Source organism: Pseudochaenichthys georgianus, chromosome 14 (genome assembly GCF_902827115.2).
Source record: "Pseudochaenichthys georgianus chromosome 14, fPseGeo1.2, whole genome shotgun sequence".
Taxonomy (NCBI): domain Eukaryota; kingdom Metazoa; phylum Chordata; class Actinopteri; order Perciformes; family Channichthyidae; genus Pseudochaenichthys; species Pseudochaenichthys georgianus.
In genome coordinates this window covers 14,669,345-14,694,952 of record NC_047516.1, presented here as the reverse complement: position 1 = coordinate 14,694,952, position 25,608 = coordinate 14,669,345, and the positions used below count along the sequence as shown (strand labels likewise).

General features: G+C 42.9%; 3 protein-coding genes across 7 annotated transcripts in view; all 3 read left to right on the top strand.

Moving 5' to 3' along the window:
- The window catches only part of ehbp1l1b (EH domain binding protein 1-like 1b), a 39,744-nt gene extending 37,698 nt beyond the window's left edge, over positions 1-2,046 (top strand). For all 5 annotated transcript variants that reach the window (XM_034098512.2, XM_034098516.2, XM_034098517.2 and 2 more), the window contains 4 exons: positions 43-142; positions 230-303; positions 619-733; positions 1,047-2,046. In XM_034098512.2, coding sequence (XP_033954403.1) covers positions 43-142; positions 230-303; positions 619-733; positions 1,047-1,134 — 377 coding nt within the window. In that variant the 3' untranslated portion in view covers positions 1,135-2,046. The remainder of the gene's footprint in view (positions 1-42; positions 143-229; positions 304-618; positions 734-1,046) is intronic.
- A 1,187-nt stretch (positions 2,047-3,233) lies between these two features.
- LOC117459025 (CAAX prenyl protease 2-like) lies at positions 3,234-6,954 on the top strand. The gene is made up of 8 exons (XM_034099856.2): positions 3,234-3,376; positions 3,450-3,552; positions 4,624-4,707; positions 5,198-5,276; positions 5,386-5,553; positions 5,725-5,796; positions 6,547-6,609; positions 6,692-6,954. Exons 1-8 carry the CDS (start codon positions 3,234-3,236, stop codon positions 6,910-6,912), a joined length of 933 nt encoding a protein of 310 aa, XP_033955747.1. The 3' UTR covers positions 6,913-6,954.
- Positions 6,955-14,173: 7,219 nt separating this feature from the next.
- LOC117458769 (endosialin-like) lies at positions 14,174-19,790 on the top strand. Its single transcript, XM_034099427.1, has 2 exons — positions 14,174-15,157; positions 17,822-19,790. The coding sequence occupies exons 1-2, from the start codon at positions 14,734-14,736 to the stop codon at positions 19,543-19,545; spliced, it is 2,148 nt and encodes a 715-aa protein (XP_033955318.1). The 5' UTR covers positions 14,174-14,733; the 3' UTR covers positions 19,546-19,790.
- Positions 19,791-25,608: the final 5,818 nt, after the last annotated feature.

Here is a 25,608-nt window from a genome sequence, read left to right as displayed (position 1 = left end):
TAGGTTGTATACAAACTGCCCCTTGTGTCTCTGCTTACACAGGAAGCGACCGTGATGAAGAAGAGAGACTGATCCAGGAGTGGTTCACTCTGGTGAACAAGAAGAACGCTCTGATACGCAGACAGGACAACCTGGAGCTTCTGTAAGAGCTTTTTCATACACAAACAGCACACACACATGCATTACACACACTTCTTTTAATTTGTCTGATTATATACTGTGTCCCCAGACAAGAGGAGCAGGATCTGGAGAGGAAGTTTGAGCTGCTGAACAGGGAACTCCGGGTCATGATGGCTATAGAAGGTCAGTCACAGGGATGGCAGAAAGAGTACAAGTAGAGATACCACAGTTCAAATTAGACATTACAAGTGTGTGAAGGTATTGAAGGTGGAGCTTATTAGTGGTATTTAGTAAGATGTGTTTTGTATGAAATACAGAAATCATCACATTTTATGAGTGCATTCAAAGTGATGTACAGGTGATTGAAAGCTAATTATAAACAGTACAAATGTGTGACTAATAGACAAGTTGAGTTAATAATTGCCTTTAGTTAAATTCCAACACTGTTCAACAGCTATCCAATCTGCTGCATTTCCTTATTGTACATGTGTCCCGCAGACTGGCAGAAGTCGTCCTCTCAGCAGCAGAGGGAGCAGCTGCTCCTCCAGGAGCTCGTGTCTTTGGTCAACCAGCGGGACGAGATCATCAGAGACATCGACGCCAAGGAGAGAGGGTGAGTGTGTGTGGACCTATACAGTCTATGGTGTGGACGGATAGTTGTATAGAAATGTCAAAATGGAAATCGGAAGCAGATAACAAATTCTTTAAAGAAAAGATACCTTTTTATACTGTGTATTTCAAATAAAGCCTTCAGGTTAATGTTTGTAATGCTGACGTGTAAAACATAAGATCATTGTGGTTCAGGTATTTGTACTTTTTTCATTCCTTATTTACAATCACTTCATTGACACAGGTCAGGGTGCAGACATTAAGAGTTAATGTCATATTCATTATATTGTTATATGTGTTTGTATCTGTGTTTGCAGGGCATTAGAGGAAGATGAGCGTCTGGAGCGCGGTCTGGAGGCAAGGAGGCAAAAATACAACAGCAAAGACAAATGTGTCCTCCAGTGAGAATAGTTTTTACTACTGAGACTCTGCAGTTCTGAAAGCTCCACATCTCGTTTGTTTTGTAGTGCCTTTATTTTCCCGGAGAACTGTTTAAACCCGTTATAAGGACAGACAAGATACGGGGCGCATAATGTGCCTTCTTTGAAAGTATTTTCTTGAAATGTAATATATATTCATGTTGAAGTTTCAGTCTGTCTTAAGTATTATTTTAATTCTGTTCACATATTTGTATTTATTTAAATGATGCCTCAGATTATTGTATATCTATTGCACATGTTTTTGTGTGTATTTGCATTGGTGTGTGTGTTTGTTCTTTGAACACTGGCTATTCAATTTGTTTGTTAAATGGAGAACATATTCTCCTCATCACAACAAGAGCTTGTCAAAATGTGCCTGGTCATTTCTGTTGTTTCTGCGGATATCCGTCTTACATTTCTATTTCTATAAGTAAAACATATTTGGATATAACATGTCAACACATATTAGATGTACAAATACCATGTGACAAGTCATGAGCTGGACTCAATCTCACAGTATTGAGAGTACAGGGTGCCTGTTAAGGACGACCGCCAACAATCCATTCTTAGAAACCCGAAAAACATTTCCACTTATTGCAATATTGATTGTTTTGTTTTTCTGATGTTATATGTTGAAAGTGTTCTCACAGACCCTGAATGCCTTAAATCAACCATAATGTGTATGGTTGGGATGTTCGTGCCTGCTTAATCCACAGAACTTTGACTACTATATGCATGTTGTTTGAAGTGTGCTGATAAAGCGGGACTCTGCTTTTTATCCCAAATATATATACTTTCACACACTGTACCCCTGATGTTGCTGTTTATATTTATGTGGTGCAGACTTGATGAATGATATTGATTATTGTGTTGAAGAGACATAAATATTGGTTGGTTATGTCTTTGGATTTTGAGTTATTTTTATTTTGGAAAACCAGAAACCTGTTTATAAGGAACTCAATTTTGTGTGTGTTTTTTTATGAAGCTTATGATAATAATAGTTACCAGAAAACAACTTCTAGCTGTTTTGGGGTTGCAGTTTTTGCAGTAGATTGCTGAAAAACTTACCACCAGTAGATAATAAAACTTATTATCTTATTATTATTTAACCCTCCTGTTGTCTTCGGGTCAAATCTGACCGATTTACTACTTTCATCAATCATAACTTTTTTGTTTTACATTGCATTAAGGTTTTATGATATCCTTCACAGTAGACATTTGAAAATGTAAAATTGCTGATCACCACTTTCATTGAATTTTGGATGATTTAGTCAACTTTGTGTTCCCGGGCAACAATTACCGCCATAAAGAAAAGGAATTAGTAACCATCCGGATCAGATCAAACACACACACAAACACACACACACACACACACACACACACACACACACACACACACACACACACACACACACACACACACACACACAGAACAATTTGCACATTTCCCGCTCTTATGTGCCCCTCCACCCACATGGATCACACCTGGCAAACGCAATACATGTTCAGGGTCTATTCTTTGTATATTTACTGCAGTTTTTCATGTATAACTGTAGTCTGATACAATATTTACAGTTTGAAAGGGTGTTAAATGAAATGTGGTGATGATTAATGGTTTTTGTGTTAATGTAATAGCAACAGGACCGGTCAAATTTGACCGCGAACACCAAAGTAAGGGGGGGGGAACGAAGACAATTGAAGAGTTAATGCAAAATGTAAGGTTAATTACCAGCTTCTGATAAACTTACCTAGTGGACAAACATATTTTTGCAAGCAAGCTGTACACTATCAAAACAAGCCATGAATAGGCTGATGTATATTTAAGATAGTATGTTATTTACAGCAGGTCTTCTTTTATCCACTCCTTATACCTTACACGTGTTTGGAGAACATTTACAATTACAGCCTGTGACATTGTGTTTACACCTGAGTCTCATGTCTCCTCCCCAGAGAGTATTAGAGCTAATCAGCTTTACTCCGCAGGACTTCATAGGGATCTGCTAATCTAAAATGACAGACAAAACCAAACCGATGTTAGCTGTCGTTTGCCTGAGGAACCTATCATAGGAAACCCTCTATTCGGTCATGCTGGAACCAGAACATGGCCCTGTAATCCAGGAGGAGGTGGAGCACAGCCATGTGAGGTGTTGGGTGTGTGTGCTGAGCTGCCTCCTGCTCGCCTGTCTGTACGTTGGCAGTTTGTACATCTGGAGAAGCAGCTTACCCAGGTATACAACTCACCATCAGAGCTGTGGCTAGGCTGTTACCCTTGACTTTTAAACTGTTGCTATGTGTGTGCAGGGATCATCCCAGTGTGATAAAGCGTCGCTCTGCAAGTGTGTTGCTGGTCTCTGCGCTGTCACCGGCAGTGGTGAAAGCATGGATGCACTGGGCTGATATCAGGGTGAGTACACATAAACAAAACATGCTGTTCCCTTCATCTGATTCTTTAATTCTTCAGTCGGCCATAGCTCAATGCAATAACCAATATCCTAACAAACATCTGAGAATCCAACCACCAATGATATGATCTGGTTAGTGCCACAAATGTAAAGCAATTGGAATTTGAGTTGAGTACTTTATTTCCATTTCATTCTTCAATAGGCAATACCCATTAAACCTACAACAAAACACACATCCCATAACTTTAAGCTTACTGATTATTCTCAATACATTCAACAAGCATATTGATCCTTTATCGAATGAAAATTACTGAGCACTGCAGGCAATAAACACCTCTAAGGAGTTATACTGAACAACTTTGTCGACCCCATTTATATCAATAAAGATGGCCTGAGACAAATCAGTACTGTTCAAGAGCATGACACGGAAGAGTCAGGATTAGGGCCACATTAATGTTTTGTTCTGAGAAAAAAGTCAGAATTCTAACTTTAATCTCAGAATTCTGACTTTTTTCTCAGAATTCTGACTTTTTTTTTTGTTCTGAGAAAAAAGTCAAAACAAAAAAAAACGTTTTTTTTTCAAATCCTCCCAAAAAAAATCATGTGGCCCTAATCCTCTTCCGTACAAAGTACATCCTCCAAAATGTAACCCTCTCTAAAACAGTTTGCATACAAACCAAACATAGCCTCCATTAATGTAGGATTTATTTCTGGAATGATGTATTAGACTGCATTCGTTGTGCATAAACAGGGAAATTAGTGTTTGTACACGTATTAACTATGTCCAATCTATACTAAAACAGTACAGCACTAGCTAGCACAGTAGAGCCACATTCAGGTAGGAGGTCAGAGGTCATTGACAGTCAAAATTAAGAGGATTATGTGTCTTTCTCAAGGACACTTCCCAAAGTGAACCCTGAATGTGCAGGTGAAGGAAAGTGTCCTCACTCCGGGGGTCGTATTCACTATACATAAGTTGCTTTGTGAGGTTAAGCCTGGGTTCACACTGGCTTAACTTTATAATCACTTGAGGGTCAAAACTGTGTTTATAAAACTACTTTACGCTCCTCCAGGTCAATGCATTCGTGTTGGAGTTGATGGGAGTCCGATTGGAGGGTCTTGTTCCCGCAGCCATTCTTCCGCTAATACTAACAATGGTACATCAGCGAGTCCCAACCTTGAATAAAGCTTCAAGTACACGATGTTACTTCTTCTTTGCTAGATGTTTAAGACTTAAATCTAAATACAACCAATAGAGACAATTCAAAAATAATAATAATTAGACTATGGAAAACTTTGTCACAGTTGATTTCATAATAGGTGTCAAAGACTTGCACCAATTGCATTGAGACATTTAAAAAAACAAAGACTATAATAAAAGCAAAAAACTACTTTTTCTACCATATCTTTCATAACCTGTTAAAGCTGTAAAGTCTGAAAATGTATTCGGTTTAGTTAGTCTGTGGATCTATTTTCCTTTTAAAGCATTTTATTTATGCTGCACTAAGTAGGTTTTGACATTTCAGAGATTACATTTCCAAATCTTAACAGCATGGCTTTACAACCTCTATTAAATTCCCATGTGCATGTCTTTTTTATATACTTCCACTGGCTGTAATAAACAAGTGATTTTATCTTTAACATAAGGCATTTTATCTGGGGCCTCTGGTACACTCTGCGATGGACAACCCCAAAGGCTTCTCTGGGGAGCTGCAGTCCCTCCTAGGTGAGTTATGCTTTGCGTCTACTAAATGTTTTGTCGTGTTTGGAGAGTTTTACATGTGTGCTTGCATTGCATTTGCTGTGTCAGTCATCATGAGGCTTTATTCCCCCAGATGTGCAGTCTTGGAGGTGGTGTGTGAGAGATGCAGTGTGGCTCAGGAACCAGCTGGTGGCTCCAGTGACGGAGGAGCTGGTGTTCAGAGGGGCCATGCTGCCCATGCTGGTGCCCTGCACTGGACCCACCGCTGCCATCTTCATCGCTCCGCTCTTCTTCGGAGTTGGTGAGACAACCATGTTTTCTGATTGTAAACAACTCATATTTACAAATGACCTTAATGTAGTGTAAAAAAAATAAGGTCTGTGATGATATTATTATAACAGGTATGACCAAATTATTTTGTACTTTGGAAAGATTTAAACCTTTTTGTCTATTTTTGCCCTAAACATTTTAGCCCATTTCCATCACATCATAGAGCAACGGCGCCTCCACAAGGACAGTATGAGTATCATCCTCATGGTGTCAGGTCAGTTTATGTAAAACACTCCTCTCATATATGTTGTAATAATGTAGGAACATGAATTCAAATGAAGGTTCTGTCAATACATATTGAAATGTGTTAGTCTGTCAACATTTTGAACACACTTTTTTGTAAATATCTCCACTGCAGGAGTGGGAAAATTCTACTAATGCAAAGAAGTCATCTCCGTAACTTTGTTTGCACACACACGCTTAGTGGTAAACAATGATATACACTGTGTTGCAAGTAAAGGTCAATTTTTCCAAATGTTACTGATATAAAAGGTATAAAGGTATTACCATCTTAAAGTTAAACAGTTAAAGTATTTATTCTTCAGAATGGCCCATTTCAGTATCATAAATATTAAAAATAGACTCAATTATCTATGTGTTAATGTGTAAATAAGAAGCTTTTTTCTACTAGGCCCACAAGGGAGCTACATTTTACCAAGGGATACATCAACTTTTACCTCAACCCAATGTATGATAGATTATTTGTTGAATATATTTGGTATTATCTATCTGAATCAAAATCACATCCAAAACTGAGTAAAAGTCAAATATTTGCCTCTGGGATTTAGAAGTATTAGTAGTTAGTAGCACACAAATAGAAATACTCAAGTAAAGAAGTACATAATAACTTGAAGACCTGTTTAAAACTATAATATGGTACTTTTCTCAAATACAATTAGATCCAATCCTTTTGATTTCACATTCAAGGTCATCAATTTGACTTATTTGTTCTATTCTTTTGCAGGGACGCAGTTCTTGTACACAACTTTGTTTGGTGCCTTCACTGCCTTTATATTCATGAGAACTGGTGAGAGATGAATGCACATTAACTTCTTAAGATATTACCTATACAGTACACAGTTTATGCAATCTGTAATGTTTTTTGATAGGTCACATTGTGGGTCCAGTTGTGTGCCATGCGTTCTGTAACAGTCAGGGCCTGCCTGACATAACCTCAGCCCTGCAACACCCCCACAAATCAGCCATACTCCTCTCCTATCTGATGGGGCTGCTGCTGTTTCTGGTGCTTTTATTCCCTCTGACAGACCCCTTTTTATATGGTCCCATTCCCGTCTGCAGCCTGTCTGCCCCTGCAGCATCTGCATGCTAGATTAAATTAAATTAAATATACTCCAGCTCTTAAAAAGAAAAAAATGGGGACTGGAAATTCATTTCGTGTTCAGTTTTCAAATAAAAAGTATTTTCATATTACAGTAAGTGTGTTCATTTGTGTGTGTGTGTGTGTGTGTGTGTGTGTGTGTGTGTGTGTGTGTGTGTGTGTGTGTGTGTGTGTGTGGTGTGTGTGTGTGTGTGTGTGTGTGTGGTGTGTGTGTGTGTGTGTGTGTGTGTGTGTGTGTGTGTGTGTGTGTGTGTGTGTGTGTGTGTGTGTGTGTGTGTGTGTGTGTGTGTGTGTGTGTGTGTGTGTGTGTGTGTGTGTGTGTGTGTGTGTGTGTGTGTGTGTGGGTGTGGGTGTGGGTGTGTGTGTGGGTGTGTGTGTGCGGGGTGTGAGCATGAGAAGAGAACGATTCTTGCAAGTCAGACATTTCCTGCATGGTTGAAAATATTTCCTCCTGTAATGAAACACAACACCGGTACAACTCTGCCTGGCTGAGAGAGAGAAAGTGTGTGCAGCAGAGACAGAAAATCAGATGAACTGTGAAAGTGAATGAGTTAGAGTGGAGAGACGGTGAAGGAGACATCAGGAGAGACAGACACATCTGCAGACAGAGAGACAGACAGAAACACCGACTCAGAGGCCAACTAACACTCAAAGGGAACCAAAGTGGAGAGAGACGGATGTGTAAAGTCACATTGTTAGGACAAATAAAGCTATGAAAGACAGGCTTGTGAGAAAAATATGTTAAAGCCAGAAGCAACACAGGCAATGCCAACATACTTTAACAGAAGAGAAAAATAGAGAACAGAGAGGGAAAGCTGAAGGGGGAGGAGGGGGAAACGTTAGTGTCCCCAAGGATAGTCAGTATGTGGAGTAGCAGGAGAGAGGGTTCAGAGTGAGAGGTGAGAGGTTGTGTCGGACAATTAAGATCTATGAGACAGACTGATGGGCCAATTATTACAACGTTGTTTACAACCCAGGGAAGACAATGATGACTATAGATGCATACAGATCTAGACTTTGTCATTCTTTTTTCCATAGTTCCATAGATTCATTTCACTTATTTATATTAATTTGATGCAAACAAACAAATGTTATGGTTTTTATTTCATGACAGTTTTGGGAGTTTAGATTCTGGTCCTGATAAAAACACATATCAACCCCTTCTTTTTGCCATTTTAGTAAATAGCAGCTTTCTTGACAAAAGTTTGATTAGAAAAACAATGCCAATATCTGCCAACAGCCGGTTAGCTTAGCTTAGCATAAAGACTAAGAACAGGGTGGGACCTGGATCTTTCCTGAAGTTTAAATCAAGAAGTTTGTTTAACAGCGTCTTTTCAATACTATAATAACATGTAAGTATCTCATCCATATCAAAACTAAAGCGTAAAAACGACATTGTGTTTGTTTTATGGGGGGTTATTATGCCGTACTATGTCTTGGCCAGGAGCAAATGCTTGGCAACCAGCGGAAACTCCAGGAGTCGAATAATTAGTGAGATTTGGAGGTGCCGGCATGAAGATTTTGTTACCTTAAGAGCTGCTTTGGACAGAGCCAGGCTAGCTGTTTTTCTATCTTTATGATAAGCTAGATGGATTGTGTTTGAGCAGTGGGTGTGTCACAGCACCAAATAAGATCACAGACTTATCCTCTCTCTATTTCTGTTATTTGTTCAACGAAAGACTGCTGACTTTTTTATCACTGCTTTACTTTCATACATCTTAACTCAGTCATAACTTGGGATCTTTCCCGTACAACAAAGTCTTCAGCTGCTGCTCAAAGACAATTTAGGGATTTAGGGAACTTTGCAGCTCTTGATCCAGCTTGACAGCAGTTTTTGCAAGAAGCAACTATTACCTTTTTACCTTCCCCTGTTTTTCCCTGAGAATTACACTGAGGTTAAATTGAACCACCTCCGATTCGGCAGCCATGTGGATTGAAGACATCAGAAATAATAGTGAGCAAATAAAAACAGGCTGTTATTCTCCTTCTCTGCACAAAACTGGTCTGCAGATTCTTAAGCATTGTGGTCAGGGAATGATTAACCTTCTTTTGCTGATGCTGAGTCAGGCAGTTTAATCTTTCTGTGCAATTTCACTCTGAATATACAGTTTTTTGTGAGGCACGCGGTGAAAATTGGGGTCAGGTCACCCGAGGAATGTGGATGTGGGGTCCAAACTGGGAGTTTTAAGCAGAGAAAACCTAAGAGAATAGGAGGAAATGGAGCAGAGAGAAGTCATACGTGTGGTGGGTTATCTCAAAGGCCCTACACATCCAACGTCTGTCGGTCTCTGTTGGTCTGGGCCTTTGTGTGCTGTCCCTTTCTTGTGAAGTCATCTATTCTCCCCACTGTTAATGCATTTACCACACACACACACACACACACACACACACACACACACACACACACACACACACACACACACACACACACACACACACACACACACACACACACACACACACTGTGTAGACCATCGTGAAGTAACCTACAAAGAAGTGTCAGATGTCTGTGTGTGTGTATGTGCCATTTATATGGAAAAGCTGAGTCCATCATCTGGTAAAGGAATAATCTGTCAGGAATTAGACTCTCTCCATCTCTCTGTCTGCCTCTCAGCACTTTTTAAAAACTTATAACCGTTTTCTGGAGATTTTCTGTCTGTTTGTCTTAGCGTTGTTTATACATGTGTGATTCTTTATGTGCAGCAAACTCAAGTTGCAGTCCAGATGATAAATGTTTTTGTGTCACCAAACCCTTTGCTGTCTTTCCTCAGCAAATAAAATGCTTTTAGACACCACAGTTTCCATTAAAACCATGTCTGTTTTAAACTAGCCATATGACTTCTAAGTGGACATTTTTGTAGCAGCTGTTCATACATATTCATTTCTTCCATTCTCCATGCCACTTTAAAGAATGCAATGCAGGAATGCTTGTAAATTAGGACAACTTACATCTTCTGGACACACGTTTTCCAAATCCTTTTGGTGCCCAGTTGGTTGGCAGTTGACAATCTGAAATCTGAATTTGTCAACCAGCGGGTTGACGACGATGTTTGTGCTGGGTAGATCCCAGGTGTGAACATGAGTGAAACTAAGCATGAAGGAATGAGGACATGGATGAAAAGCATGGTCAGTAAGCTACTTCAAGATTAAATAAAGGTTAATGAAGGCAAACAAAGGTTGCAGCTACCTTCAAAAGCTGCAAGTGTCTCGAATCTCTTTCAGGTGATTGTTCAAGTAACTGGAGATTTGAACTGGCAGGGAATTAAGCCTTCTGGATTCATCCATTTGACAGGGACCCCAGTCTGCTCAGATATTTGTGGTGTGGATTTGTTGACAGTCTGGGTGTGGATGGAGGGCATTCATGTCTGCACTGAAAGATGAAACATATGGACCTTGTAGGAGAAGTGGATGAAAGTATCGTCTTTTTCCTCCACTCCACAGAAATCACCAGGCATGCCTAAACTCTATTATTTAACCACAAGGCCGCAGCTAATTGCTTCAGTGTGTGCGTGCGTGCGTGCGTGTGTGTGTGTGTGTGTGTGTGTGTGTGTGTGTGTGTGTGTGTGTGTATGTGTGTGTGTGTGTGTGCGCGCGCGTGCGTGTGTGTGTGTGTGTGTGTGTGTGTGTGTGTGTGTGTGTGTGTGTGTGTGTGTGTGTGTGTGTGTGTGTGTGTGTGTGTGTGTGTGTGTGTGTGTGTGTGTGTGTGTGTGTGTGTGTGTGTGTGTGTGTGTGTGTCCATGACATAAGACTCCAGCGGTTGGGAAAAATGAACCACTGACGTGTCCTGCTGTATTTCATATGGCACAAACCGTTCAATAGGCCTGACTGGTGCAAGTCTCACTGACCCAAGACAGCAAGGAAATGCAGTTTCTTTGACATCAGTGAGGAAGCTTGTAGCCTGCACTAATCCTTTTTATTTAGTGCCAAAGTCAAGAAAATAAAGTTTTCTTTTAAGAATCAAAACAGAGAAATGTTTTACTTGTAAAAGTGTGTATTTCCTTAATGGTCCGACAATGGCATACTGTATGGGTTAAGCTATGTTATATCCACAATCTCTGAAGAAACTCTGTAGAAAAACTATGGAAATTCAACATGAGACCAAAAAAAATAGAAAGGTTAGACTTGGCTTTCTGATTAATAAGTGATAACCAGGGGACACGGTTTTTTCACACGGCCTTTAATAAGTTGTACCTGTTTTATCTTCTGTTTCATTTGTGGTGCCTTAATAATGTCAATCCTTTTTTTTCAAATGATATGTCTTTGGATCCAAAGAGCGTCAGTTTTTTTATACTTGCCTTCGAGAACTAATCAATCTACATTAGTCTCTAGCAAATGTATTTTCCATTTCTGCAATAGTGAGTTAGTGAAATACAATAGATGTAGTAATGTATCTGGAATGGTTTGTGTCTGTCTGAATGTGGACGTTCAGAACAGCAGCCTATTGTTTTCAATGTGGTCAAATGACAAGTTTTACAAAGTCGTATTTTTTCCTTTGTATCCCATCTCAGCCTTTTGCTTCAAATACATGTACTTTCAGTGAAAAAAAGGGCCTCAAGTGTTTATTCAAGTCTTATCAAGGTTCCAGTGCTTTAGTGGCCACCATAAAACATCAATTCAAGAACAGCTATTCAGCTTTTAGAAAAATAGTTGAAGTGAAATGGAGAGGCTTTAGAGCTGGAAGCTACAGTTCAGTTCCTTGGAAGCTAGAAGGTGAGAATATATCAGAGCCAGAAACAATATGTGGCGAGTGTCTAGGAGTCAAGGAGGTAGAGTATGACCCAGGAGTTAGGGAATATAAAATCAAGGGATCTGTAGGTTCCATTAGAGGTCTTTGGAGGGAGAGCAGCTTGGAGGTGCTGTGATAGATTAATGTCAACAAGGGGATCTGGGGGTGCAGGGCGATGGAAAGGAGAAGTTTTGTCTGTTTCATCAATTACATTTGCGGAATGTGTCTCTGGGGGCGTGGCAGTATGAGCCAGAGGAGGGGCTGAATGATAGAATAAACAGACCAAGTGTGGGAGGTTTGAGGGTAAAAGCAGGGGATCCTGGGGAGAGATTGCTGACTTGGGAGCCCAAATAATAAGAGCTAAAGAGAAGGGGGGGAGCAGGGAGAAGATAAGGAATGGGAGAGCAAGGGGGAAAAGAGAAGGAACGCGGGGGGTGAAAGAAAAATAAGGAAAGGGAGAGAGGAGGACGGGGGTTGACCAAGAAAATCAGAGGATAACATGCGGAGGAGGAGGAGGAGGAGGAGGAGGAGGAGGAGGAGGAGGAGGAGGAGGAGGAGGAGGAGGAGTTGGGGAACAAGGCGGGGAACAAGGCCAAAAGGCTCTTTAGGTTCTCCAGGATCCTGAGGTTTTGTGCTTGTTCCCTCTCTTAGTTCCGATGGTCGTTACATAACTGGAAATAACTAGATTGAATGTATATACTCCCGCTGCCAAAACCAACATACCACAGCCAGCAGACGCATCTGCTGTACACTGCGATCACTTACAATGTCTGTGGCTCATATCTGATTGAGCTACACATGCAGCAGGACTTTTCCATCTCATCATCCTCTGTTAAGAAGAAGCAGCGGCATATAATAATGACATCAAGCTGAACTCAAACAGGCTGTGGCAGGTCACACTTTCCACAGAGAACGTGATGAGCATTTATGTGAAGGACTTTTGTTTGCAAGCACTTTTCCACTTATGGTGCTTGCATTGTTCCACAGTTGTTTGTGTGGTAGACCTTAATGTACACTCTTAAGCCCAGTTGTTTGTCAGCTTAAATCCACATTACTAGGGCTAAAATCCTCACACTCACAGCAGTTGGCGTAATGTACTACTACTTTGGCCTTTCCTGCAGCATACAAAGAAGAAAGAAAAAGATGATATTTTTCTTAGGAAAATCCAAACCCAACCTTTGACCTTTCAGGGTGGACGGATCATATGACATCAGTGGAGGTACCCCAAGTCTTTGCTCCCCAACCACTAAGAGGTCAGGCTGATGCACATCTGGCATTTCCTGTTTCCTCTCCTCCATATGCCCCTGAGTGGCAGCCCCCCACACACACACACACACACACACACACACACACACACACACACACACACACACACACACACTGAGGCACACTTATGCTTAAGACACATGTACAGCCGAATGAACTCACTCTCTCGTATGCACAGTCCAAAAGTTATTCCTGTTCCATAATCTTTCCATTAGACTGTAAAAGCGTCCAGCTGGTACGGAAGAAAGAGAGAGGAAAAGGATAAAATAAGGGGACAAAGAAAGAATGAGATTAACAGAAACAAATTAAGCGACCCAAAAAAAATTAGACGAGGGCAGGGAAAGGAGAATCAGACATGAGGTGGACGAGAAAAAGAAGAGGAGGAGAAGAAGAAGGGGGAGACAAATCTATGCATCTCATAGAGCTGACAAACACTTTCCACTCCTGCGGATGCTGTGCTGCGTGCACTGCTTGAAGTGTGTGTGTGTGTGTGTGTGTGTGTGTGTGTGTGTGTGTGTGTGTGTGTGTGTGTGTGTGTGTGTGTGTGTGTGTGTGTGTGTGTGTGTGTGTGTGTGTGTGTGTGTGTGTGTGTGTGTGTGTGTGTGTGTGTGTGTGTGTGTGTGTGTGTGTGTGTGTGTGTGTGTGTGTGTGTGTGTGTGTGTGTGTGTGTGTGTGTGTGTGGTAAATGCATTAACAGTGGGGAGAATAGATGACTTCACAAGAAAGGGACAGCACACAAAGGCCCAGACCAACAGAGACCGACAGACGTTGGATGTGTAGGGCCTTTGAGAGAGTGTGTGTGTGTGTGTGTGTGTGTGTGTGTGTGTGTGTGTGTGTGTGTGTGTGTGTGTGGTGTGTGTGTGGTGTGTGTGTGTGTGTGTGTTGTGTGTGTGTGTGTGTGTGTGTGTGTGTGTGTGTGTGTGTGTGTGTGTGTGTGTGTGTGTTTCTATGAGAGTGCACGTGTGTGTTTCAAGCCATCGTCTAGATGGGGGGACAGAATAGAGCCGTATGGTTTTCATAACTCTCTGAGGCTTTTCAATTCTGCTACCCCCCCCCCCCCCCCCCCCCGTCAAACCCCCTCTAGCCTTTCCTTACACTCGCATTTTACCAGCCCCCTCTTCCAAAAAACAACACACAATTCTCCTTTTTCCTCTACGTAGCACCCCCCCCCCCCCCCCCCGCCCCTCTCTTCATTACACACTCCCCCATCCTTCTCTCTTTCTGAGGGTTCAGTCAGAAAGCCAACTTTGCAGAGGCAAGAAAGCCCCAGCAGGATCAGATACAGGAGAGGGTTTCTGAAATTCATCACATTCATATTTGGACTTTATTTAACTCTCTTTTGGATTCAGCTGAAGGCCATTCAACAATTTCAATCCTGGGACTCTGCTGCTGCTTCACTGGACTTTGTTTTGGACTGGACTGGACTTTCTAGGGTACTCCACTGGACTGCATTGGTTTCTATTAGACTCATAATTGATCTGATGAAAGTCTGCTTAACTGTGGCTGCAATGCTAAAAGTCTGCTAATGAACAGATCGACCGATTCTTTACTGCAGGGATAATTGGGCAATCCAATGTAAATTAAAGTAATCCGATGTCAGTTTTGGGGTTTATCTGCATCAGATTACTTTGAGGAAAAGATAAATTGGACCAGATTATTTATTCAAATACACTAACAGAATAGAAAAAGTTTTGTTTGGGAAGTTCCGGTTTGTTCAATTAATTGTACTTTTGTCAGGTTTAGTTTAAATTGGAGATTTTGCTTTATTAGCTTATTTATTTTGACTGTATTTATTTGAATGTTGGCTTAGTTCAAACCTCATGTCTTGGTGGAGGATGCAAAAGAGAAGCAGGAGCAGTAGTAGTTGCAGCACCATGGGTCACCTGAGTGTCCTGTGGCTGCTGATGGTCTGTCTGGCTCCTGTGTGCCGGGGCCAGAGGTTGAAGGAGGCGGAGGGGGAGCAGCCAGCGGCTCAGCTGGAAGAGAGAGACGCTGTCTGCCACCAGGAAGGATGCTACGCTGTCTTCCTCCAGAAGAGGACCTTCAGGGAGGCTGGGCGGAGCTGCCGGGAGCGAGGTGGGACCCTGGCAACCATGCACACCCAGGAGGCAGCGAGCGTGGTCCACGAGCTGCTGTCGGCCATCGAGAGCTCCAGGGCCCGGCTGCGTCTCTGGGTCGGGCTGCACCGACAGCCCCGGCAGTGTTCATCCACTAGGCCGCTCAGAGGATTCGTCTGGGTCACAGGCAAAGTCCCCCCTTTTTAACCTTTGACCTTTTAGTTTTTCTTATTTTGAGCTTTATCACTGTATCAGCCATATAACTTTAACTGAGATGCGACAAAATTACCCCAAACAGGGAAATTACTTTAAAGTTTTTGACTATGCTCTAATGGAAAATATGTGGGTCAGTGAACTGAGTCTTAATTTGTTATTAATTCAATAGATAATTGCCTACTTCATTAGTTTGTAGCCCAACATAAACAACACTTTATTAAACAATGCTAGACGTAGGCGTCTTTAGAAATGTACAATCTAGTTAAACACGTAGACCAACAAACTTTTATTAAACCTATTTTTTAAATTAAACCTATTTTGAGTCAGTATTTACAACCATTAGGCCTATTTTAGTTTTAAAACTTCCATATATCATTTTTATTTAACGCTTTTGAATCACTTTAAGGTGTTAAAGTTTGTGCGGGCCAGACTACAGAGCCTGCACTGACTGGATGGTTATTATATTAGCTACTTTTGTTTCACAGAGATGGACATTGGAAGTTCAATCCCCTTTTGACCTCACTGCTACCGGCAAGCTGATTTAGTCATTACACAAAGCTGGTCCAGTAAAAGCCAGATTGTTTTTTTATCACTCAAAGTGTCTGCCTTGGTCTTGAGTTAGCACAGACAAGAGTTATGTGGCCAGCGTAGTCAGATTCCTCCCCAATCTGCTTTGATTTATAGGGTTGGTTTATCCAAGTGACAAAAAAACATGTGTCCTAACCAAGCGGCAACTCTGGGGAACAGCCGGGAAGCCAATACGGAAGTGCCACACACTGCAGTTCATACATGGGCCGCTAGGGACTGGCTGCAGAAAGGAGCAATTTCCATAGATCCCCAAATGCCCAACTTTACAGCAGAAAAAAACATGTTTCTACCCATGGATGCAATAAATATTATTATCTATATAGTTAGATTCCACCTTCATGATTATGAATCTGTGAGTGAATTGTTTTCTAACACGACCCTTTTATTTATAATTAGGTCTTAACGTTTTTGCATAAATTAGGGCGTGGTCACGTTGATGGACACGTACATGCCTCTCTGTCAGCTAACAGCAACTTGTCCACTCTGCTAGGCTACAACCATAGAGGCTACAACGTTAGTTAGTCATAGTACTGTACTTGACCCTTTAGCTTTAGCCGTGTTCGTGGTGATTGTGCCTTTTAGGGAATATTGTTACAAATACCAGACAATTAAAATGTCGTGCTGTGCGCTTGAATGTACTAACAGAACTTCCAAGAAGTCTAAAATGGCAATATTATACATGTTAACCCCGTTCGCAGGTGTTTGTGTGCTTGGTAGCTTAGCTTATTATTTATTATTAGCCAGCTAAGGACGTAACCCTTTATGCATACATATACATTTTAGTTTATGATTCAGCCTTGGGTAAGACTTTTATAGTCTATGGCTATGACGCCCATAATGCTAAACGGGAGCAAATGTTAATAGGGGACCCAATTATCCCAGTGGTGACCGCCGGAGCTAACGGAGCCGCAGGGGGCTAGCTCCAGCCGGCGTCCCGGAGCTAGCCCACTGCGGCTCCGTTAGGTCCGGGCGGTGGAGTCCGTCTTTTCTCAACGTGTGAATGACAAGCATTAAGAATAACAAAATATAGCTAATTCTCTTGCAGATTGTCTCATTTGATTATGAATGTAACGTTTATATAGGGGAACTACACTGTTAACAGTAACTTGGTATTCATGTATTTCATGTTATCTTAGCTTCTTAGCCTGAGCTAGCTCTGTTTACTTCCAGTTCGGAGGCAGCAGGTCCCGCCTCGGCTCCGCCTCTTTGCCCTTATTTGGAGCAGGCGGGATTAGACTCTGACGTCACAGTCGAGCCGTTAGTGTCCGACTCCGCCCACTAAGGGCTTCACGGCAACTCTGCAGAATCCTATGGGTGACGTCACGGACACTACGTCCATTTATATATACAGTCTATGGTCCTAACTCATGTCTGGTGGTATCAAACAATGTAAATAGTTTTTATAGGTTTAAATAGGTTTTATTTAACTAGGGTTTGATCTAGAGCCTTTACCCGAATTTTTATAAATGTGAATGTTTGTTTGTGATGCTCACAGTATTATATAAACATGTCAATAAAAGGGCAACTCATCTTTAAAATTACAAACCAGATATTCTAATGTGGTAAACCCCTCCTATTATAGAGTCTGACACAGCTGTAGACTATTATAGTATGATAATATATTTGCAAAAAATGGCATGCAACGGAAAATATTAGCAAGTTAAATAAGTCTTTTCAAATTCAATTTGTGTGGAATTTAGAGTCATATCCGACTTTGGCGCCTCCTAGTGGTGGTATCAATAAAGTCACTGAGGCAGACATTAATGCAGGCTGAAACCCCCACTCCTCACACAGAGCCAACCAAGGAACATTATATAATACATAAGGTGACAGCAACACATAGACTGCAATATTTTTTTCACCATAAATTCCCAACAGAAAATTCTACAGCAGCTTTAATCATGATTTAAAGGAACACTTTAAATGTGTCATAAAGATCTAAACAGTAGAAGAGAAATTGGATGTAGCTAGAAATACATCTAGAAGTTATAAAGAAGGGAATTTCTACTTTTTCTGACCTGGTCCTTTTCTTAATTTTTTCCAACAGGAGACCAGGACGGCCAGTTCACCAACTGGCTCCGAGAAGACGCCCCTGGGACTTGTGCGGCCCCCCGCTGTGTGGCCATGACCGTGCACACTGCAGAGAGGGGGCGTGAGAGCAGTGATAATTTCCGGTGGCTGGACGGCTCCTGCGCCCTACCGTTGGATGGATATGTCTGCCAGTACAACTACAAAGGAATGTGTCCACCGCTGGAGGAAGAGGGCAGTGGTCCAGCTGTTTACACCACCCCATTTCACCTGGTCAGCTCACTGCTCACCCATGTGCCCTATGGGTCTGTGGCTTCTCTACCCTGCCCTGAAGACGTCTCAGACCCAGATACTCGTGCTGAGCAGACGGTGCTGTGCATGGAGAGAGACGACGAGACAGTGGGCTGGTCCAGGGATACCCCACTTTGTGGGCCCGATTCAACTCAACAGAACCAGGACTGGTGCAGCGGGGATCATGGCTGTGATCAGCACTGCCAGAACACAGACACAGACTACTACTGTTACTGCGATGAGGGCTTCATGCTGGACGAGGATGGTTATGGCTGCGATCCCGATCCCCTGAGCTCAACTGACCTCCCCGAATTATCCGCTGACTCCGCCGGTCCCACTGACCAGCCCCATATCAAAGACATTTGTTTTGAGATGGGGTGTGAGTACAACTGTGTGGAGACGCAGCGGGGCCCTCGATGCACATGCCCCCCCGGCTACCAAATGGCTTCAGATGGCCGCAAGTGTTCTGATGTAGACGAATGTCTGCAACAACCGTGCCCGCAACTCTGTGTCAACATCCCGGGCACCTTCCACTGCACCTGCCACTCCGGGTACCAGCAGGACGATGAAGGCGAGTGTGTGGACACAGACGAGTGCCAAGATGAGGGAAGCTGTGACGGCATTTGTGAAAACACAGTGGGCTCGTTCAAGTGCCTGTGTGACCCCGGGTACGAGGTGGGAAGTGACGGAGAGTGTTTGGACATAGATGAGTGTGAGGGAGAGGCGCCCTGCCAGCAGCAGTGTGTCAACTACAAGGGAGGGTACCAGTGTTACTGTTATATCGGCTTTACACAGAATTCTGATGGGCTTACCTGCCGGCCGTCGCCTGAAGATGAAGAATATTCCACTCTGACCCCTGACCCCATCGACTTCGCTCACATGCCTGCCTTGGACCCTGACCATGATACTCTCTGGTCCACCTCGTTCACTCCAGACCCAAACTTTGAAGCTGACACCAACTTTGATGTTGAATGGCTGACAGAAGCCCCTGAAGTGCTCACCCCTGACATGGCACATGTGTCAGACAATCACCTTAACCAATGGGATGCCCAATCACCTAAGCGGTATCAGACAGCCCCCTCCCCAACGCAAAAAGCAAACACAGGCAATGAAATCGATAATGAGGCTGAAACCAAGATACAAGGTAGAGAAGATAGTCATGGAGCTGCAAACGGGTCAGCCACTGGGGAGGGGTCAAAGGTTAACAGTGCAGAGGACGTCAGCGGCACAGCAGAGGCAGGGGAGGGGTCTGGGAAACGGAAGCATGACAAGAGCTGGCTCCTGGTGGCCCTGCTGGTGCCTCTGTGTGTGTTCCTTGTAGTAATGCTGGCTCTGGGGATCGTCTACTGCACCAGCTGTGCTGTGGACAAGAGCCTGAGCTTCTCAGACTGCTATCGCTGGGTACTCCCTGCAACGCCCCCTGACAGAAGGGACGGCAAAACCCAAGCATGAACCCTAAATTAAACAACACACACACACACACACACACACACACACACACACACACACACACACACACACACACACACACACTCATATGTGTTAAAGGCCCAGATGTCTGTTAACATTTCTCTTATGGTGCTTCCATTTGGATAAAGTGCAGCTAACTGGTTCTGCATTCATCATGTAATAATTTCTGTTGCTGACCCATTGTAAATATTTCACTTTCTCATCATGTTTCTTTTTAGAATTCAATAAAACCAATAAAATGATGAAATAATGTGTGTTTTTCTAAGCCAGTCTAGGTTATAACAAAAATGTGTTCAATCAAGGGACGAATGAAAGACTGTGGAAAGAGTGGTTATGGTTTTATGGTTCCATATGTACGGTGGCTGACAGGGGCAAACGCAATACAACGGCCAAAAACACTTCAGTTGGAAGAAACGCATACAATGCACTTTCAAAAACAATGCAATTATAAAAACACAAACGTGCCAATACACATGCTAATGAAGAAACATCTTCACCAACTTGAAATCACATGCACAGCGCTTACAAACATCGCTGCATAAACGAAACGCTGAAAATAAAGAAATGCTGCAAATTAACAAAACGCAGCAAGAAGCTCAAAACCCAACGGAACCGGGGGACACTTAATAGATGCACACAGAGGCAGGGCCGTCCCTCCTTACAGGCCGATCATGCAGAGTGCGTGGGGCCTCACCTTGCGGAGGGGGCCTCACCTTGCGGAGGGGGCCTCACCTTGCGGAGGGGGCCTCATCTTGCGGAGGGTGCCTCAATTGAGCAGAAAATGCGGCGCACCTATGCGCTTATTCGGCGCAATTATTGTGGCGCAGCACGGTTTCGCTGCTGCGAGGCTCCACGCCCCCCCGTCGACGCTCGTGAAACAGAGGGCCTCATCATATCACTTTGCGTGGGGCCTCATGTTGGCCAGGGACGGACCTGCACAGAGGGGACCTAGACCTGGGGTGGATTATAAAGTTGGCCAACTGTCACTGTCACTGAACACCATAGCTGGAAACTTATTTAAAATAATAGCTAAATGTTACTGGCTTATTGTAACAATGTGATCCCAGGATTCCTTCTGATATTTTTGCAGATATGTTGTACGATAGCTAGCTAACCTAGCCTACCCAATCATTTCAAATATACTGACAAAACACTTCACATTTTGAAACAGACTACCCCTGCCAACAGTGACTGTTGACCAACTTTATAATCGCAGCAGTAACCATTTTTAGGGTGCGTTCACACCTGCCTTGTATAGTCCGGTTGAATCGAACCCTGGTGCGTTTAGCCGCTTGGTGCGGTTCATTTGGGTCGGTGTGAACGCAGTCCGAGATCTCTTAAAGGTCACATATCATGGCCATTTCCACTGATCATAATTCCATTGTTGTGGTCTACTAGAATAGATTTATACTGTGCAATTTTCCAAACTCACATTGGTTCCGCATACAGCATCTCTGTAAAGTATGTGTATTCACTCTCTGTCCTTAACGGCTCGTTGCAGCTCTTGCCCCCCCTCCCTGTGAGCCCAGTGTGCTCCGATTAGTAGGGACCAGTCGGGACGTTGTGAATCGCGCTAAGCTCCGTGGAGGTGTGATTTCCTTGTTTAGCGATACACAGCCAAACACAGCCAAACTCACCCTGAGCACACACAAAGTCACAGCCGAAGTCAAAACAATAAGGGTGGCTTGATATTGAGTAAGAAAAAGGTTGATAAACGCTGTGAGAATGGGTCTGCAGCAGTGGCGGCTGGTGGAAAATATTTTTGGTGGGGCTATTGATAGAGTGAGTAAAACATTTTTTTTTGGGAGAAATGACCCCTTAAATTAGGACTTCTGGTGATGTAATGGCGCGTTTCCAGTGCAGCGCGGAGCTCGCTTTAATGCTGCGTTCAGACCAGACGCGATGCGAATATTCGCTTCGCTCTAAACGCTCCTATCGCATCGCTCTAGTCGCTCGAGTTTCACCGCAGCTGCCAGCTGTGTTTACTCGCATCATTCAAACAAGACGCACTGGCTCGGGAGCTACAGCTACAAAAACAACAACATGAACATATTTTACCGTGATTAAATTGTAATACACGTTTCTAAATGATGCCGACGTAACAACATACTGATACCGGTTAGTAAAAACCATGAATTAATGCTTTGACAAGTCTTCAGACAGACGGCAGGCGAAAAACCTTTTAGAATGCTTGTTCCCTGAATGGAGCTTGGCTGAGCTAACGCTATATATGCTCCGACCATCCACACTCACAACAACGGCCTACAGACATAAATAAAGCAGCGACTGTATTCTCCATGACACAGACAGTCTGTGGTTTGTACTTGTTTAACTTTTGTCTAGTTTCTGAACAGATCGTATCTGTCCCCGGCTGTTTGAAGAGCAAGCATGTGAAACAAAAGATAGCATTTACCTGTTTGCATCCAGCTAGCCATGTGAGAAGCCTTGTTGATACGTTTTGTCTTTTTCACGAGCTTGCTGTGATATATAAAAATCGGGTTGGTCCGGTCCAAGGTCTTTAAGTATCAATTTATCTCCCAAACTTCTCCTTTCAAAAGGATTGGAGAGTAGCTCTTGGGCGGACCGAGGTTCCGGCGACTCCACCTGCACACCATTCTCATCCAAATACTGCGTCACCTTGGTCACTCACGAGTCTAAAAAACAACTCCTCACGTCAACGCACGTAAGCAACATGGGCGCCAACGTGAGCGCCCACGTGAGCGCCCACGTGACCAAAATATTTGACGGCGCTGATTGGCTGAAATTATGTTTTGGCGGCACAGTTTACTATTGAGACTTTTGCAACCTGCTGGTTGCTGCTGTTTCGCTCGGGGGCTCTGCCCGGTAATGATAAACTAATGCCATGGGCAAGGCCAGGCAGGAAACAGGTGACTTATCAGTAACTTTAGACATCGTAACACAATTTTAAACGAGATTGTATTGTAGATTATACATTTTTGTGATACTAATTGTATGATATTTACCTTGTTCATTAAAAATTTAAATATAAAATATATATTTTTTTTAAATATATTTTTTTTAAATATATATTTTTTATTTAATATATATATATATTTTTTTATTTTGTATCTGGCAAGAGGTGGGGCGGCGCCCCTAGCGCCCCTATGGGCCGGCCGCCACTGGTCTGCAGAGAGAATTTTGCCGCGATCCCAACTGTCTGTTATCAGCCTGCAGCCAGGGAGGAGAAATCAGCAGAGCTGCATGCACTGAGTGTGAGGAAGTCCGTGGATTGGTCAATTTGGACCAATCAGCGGGGGCTTAACGTAACGGCTCCGCGTAACGTAACGGCTCCGCGTAACGTAACGGCTCCACGGATTGGTCCATTTCTTTCCGGGGACGATATGACATCATGATGTACCCGGAAGAATCAAATAGACAGTGACGTATCTCCAACGAGGCGTTTTGGGGAGGTATTTTCTGTTTTAGAGTTTTACTCCCTACATGGTGTACTTTGAGGGTTTTGACTCTGCAGACCGTTTACATGCATAAAAACCTTCATAACACACAAGGGGACGGGCAATAACCGGAAAAGCATGACATGTCACCTTTAAGTGAACTAAACAACCGGACTCTGGTCCGCTAAAATAGGTGGTCTCGGAGCGCTTGCGAACTCTGGAGCGGTTCATTGCTGGTGTGAACGCACCAAAAAATAGGAAGCGCAGTATTTACGTGTCACAAGAACGCGGATATCTTCAAAAATCTTTAGCGAAAGAGTCTTTCAAGACATCCGCGGTTGTTTAGTTAAAGAGTAAAGCAGAATTAAGTGTTGAACAGTGTCGTGTAAAGTAAAAATTCTCCGTCAGCTACATAAAAGTAAGAACACCTGTCGTCGGTGAAACACCCCTCCTCTGCAGAACGTCTCTCATGGATAATGTGCAGCAGCGCGCTCATTATGCGGAAAAACACCAACATGCTGATCAGGAGCCCGACGCGAAGCGGAGGGATCTAGATCGGCATGAAGGTGTTCTTTTCCCCATAATGACCAAGTCGCTGCACATTATCCCGCTTATTACATGGCCACATTCTCAACAAAGTAACGACATGACTCCCAATATTAATTGAAATGCTTTTGTGGATTTAGAAAATGATTTTATTGATTTAAAAAATAGTTGTATGTAATTAAATTGACATGCATCCGCTAAGAAAAATAGTCCGTTGTTACTGTTTAAACTAACGTAGCAACGGCAGGAACTGCTTCGATAGCGTTTTTGAGGAGCTTTTTGATTACAGATTTGAAAAAATCGTTGCTTGCTTTAAAAGTAGCACAATTCATTATGTCAAACCTTGGGAAGTATCTAGATATCCCTGCCCTAATGCTAAAGTAACTGGCAACCAGTGGCGTTTTCTCCTGGAGGCCAAGGGAAGCCAGGCTTCCCCTGTTTTTTCGGATTGTAGTTATAATTTTAATAAATAAATAAAAACACTTCGTTTAGTTTCGGAAATTCTTTGTTTTGTGTTGCTGCCGGCAGGGGCGGTTCTAGGGGGGCCCGTGGGGGGGGGGGGGGGGGGGGGGGGGGCAGTGCCCCTAACACTGACCTCTGACCCCCCTGTGGCTCCCCTAACAATGAAATCTTTTTCTTTTTTTTTTAAATGTATATTTTCTGGTTTGCAAAAAAACGCAGGATTTTGTTGCTGTAATGTGAGATTGTGCAGACACCCTTATGTAAAGTAGAGATGTAACTGTTCATTGCCTTTATTTTTATATAAATATGGTGTTAGTGCAAACATTGCACTATAACTTACAGTAATAACTATAAGATCTATCTGAAATAAATAAGTGTACTGAAACAAATTCCAATAACTGTATTGCATTGTTTTCTTATGCGCAATTACTTCATACTGTCTAGTTCTCTTTTTCGTCCTGCATTTATTGTGCCCCCCTCAGAAAATAACTGGCCCCCCAGTGGCCCCCCCAGTCAAATTGGTCTAGAACCGCCACTGGCTGCTGGCCCGTCTCTCCCCCATTCTCATTGAGTATTTTACAAAGAGTGAAACAGCGCCCCTCTAGATGTTATGGTGAAACAGTAGATTGCACTCTCTGTTGCGAGAGGAGGCCAACCGAAATTGGCTTCCCTTGGTGAAAAAAATGGAGGGATTGACCTATCAGATGAGGCCCACGTGATGCCCCTGCCAACCTGTGATTAGTCAGGGCCATGCCAAGGGAAGCCAGAGGCGGCTGGCTTCCCTTGCCTCACAATCCAATCAAATCGCATTAATTTAGTGTTGCAGAGACGCGTCCTAAAACCCGGAAGTAAGCTGCACTCGGTTTCCCTTGACAAAAAAGCAATGAGATTTCTCCATAGGATTTTGGAAAATAGCTCGAAATAAGGTCAGTGGAAAACGAACCTGTTAGATAAATGCACGTTTTGTTCGGTCGGATAATATCCACATGTCTACCCTACTTTTATAATTGTGTGTAATAACCATGGTAATAACAAATCAAAGTATTCGGTGATTTTTCTACTCGACTCTAACTAGTGTTAATAAGAAGAGGGAATGAACAGTACAGCATAAATTGCGTTCTGTTGGCCAACACAACGTTTCACGGAGTTTCACCTTGTCACGGGTTCCGGTTGATAGGACCACTCTCTAGTGATGGCAAAATGAAGCTTTGAATGAAGCATCGAACCACTTGGACAATTGTGTCGGAAATAGATTCATTTCTCGAAGCTTCAGTTACAGCGACCTGTCCTGGCGAAGTGCAAGGCTGCAGTGGGTTTAACGTATCTTTGCCTTGAAAAATATTTGATACACTCACACACTAAGACTGAATATCATGTTCTATTTGCAATTAAAGATTGATAATTGTGTGTATTGGGTTATTGAGAAGAGACTAGAGAGTGCTGGACATTTTTTTGGGAGGAGAGACTGCGGTCAAGCCAGCCTCCACTTGGGAACACACAGTCAAGCCAGCCCGCACGTGATATTGGGGTGCGCGAATATTAGAAGCATTACGGTAAAATCCCAGCGCTTACTCGGTCAATAACAAAAGCACCTATAAAAACAAACCAAACATATTAAATT

What these genes read in the sequence shown, in the direction of transcription:
- LOC117459025 (XM_034099856.2), top strand. Translation starts at nt 3,234, where the DNA reads ATGCTGGAACCAGAACATGGCCCTGTAATCCAGGAGGAGGTGGAGCAC. An exon ending in TGGAGAAGCAGCTTACCCAG is followed by an intron (nt 3,377 to 3,449) that starts GTATACAACTCA and finishes ATGTGTGTGCAG; the next exon opens with GGATCATCCCAGTGTGATAA. An exon ending in TTCCGCTAATACTAACAATG is followed by an intron (nt 4,708 to 5,197) that starts GTACATCAGCGA and finishes CTTTAACATAAG; the next exon opens with GCATTTTATCTGGGGCCTCT.
- LOC117458769 (XM_034099427.1), top strand. Translation starts at nt 14,734, where the DNA reads ATGTCTTGGTGGAGGATGCAAAAGAGAAGCAGGAGCAGTAGTAGTTGC. An exon ending in AGGATTCGTCTGGGTCACAG is followed by an intron (nt 15,158 to 17,821) that starts GCAAAGTCCCCC and finishes TTTTTCCAACAG; the next exon opens with GAGACCAGGACGGCCAGTTC.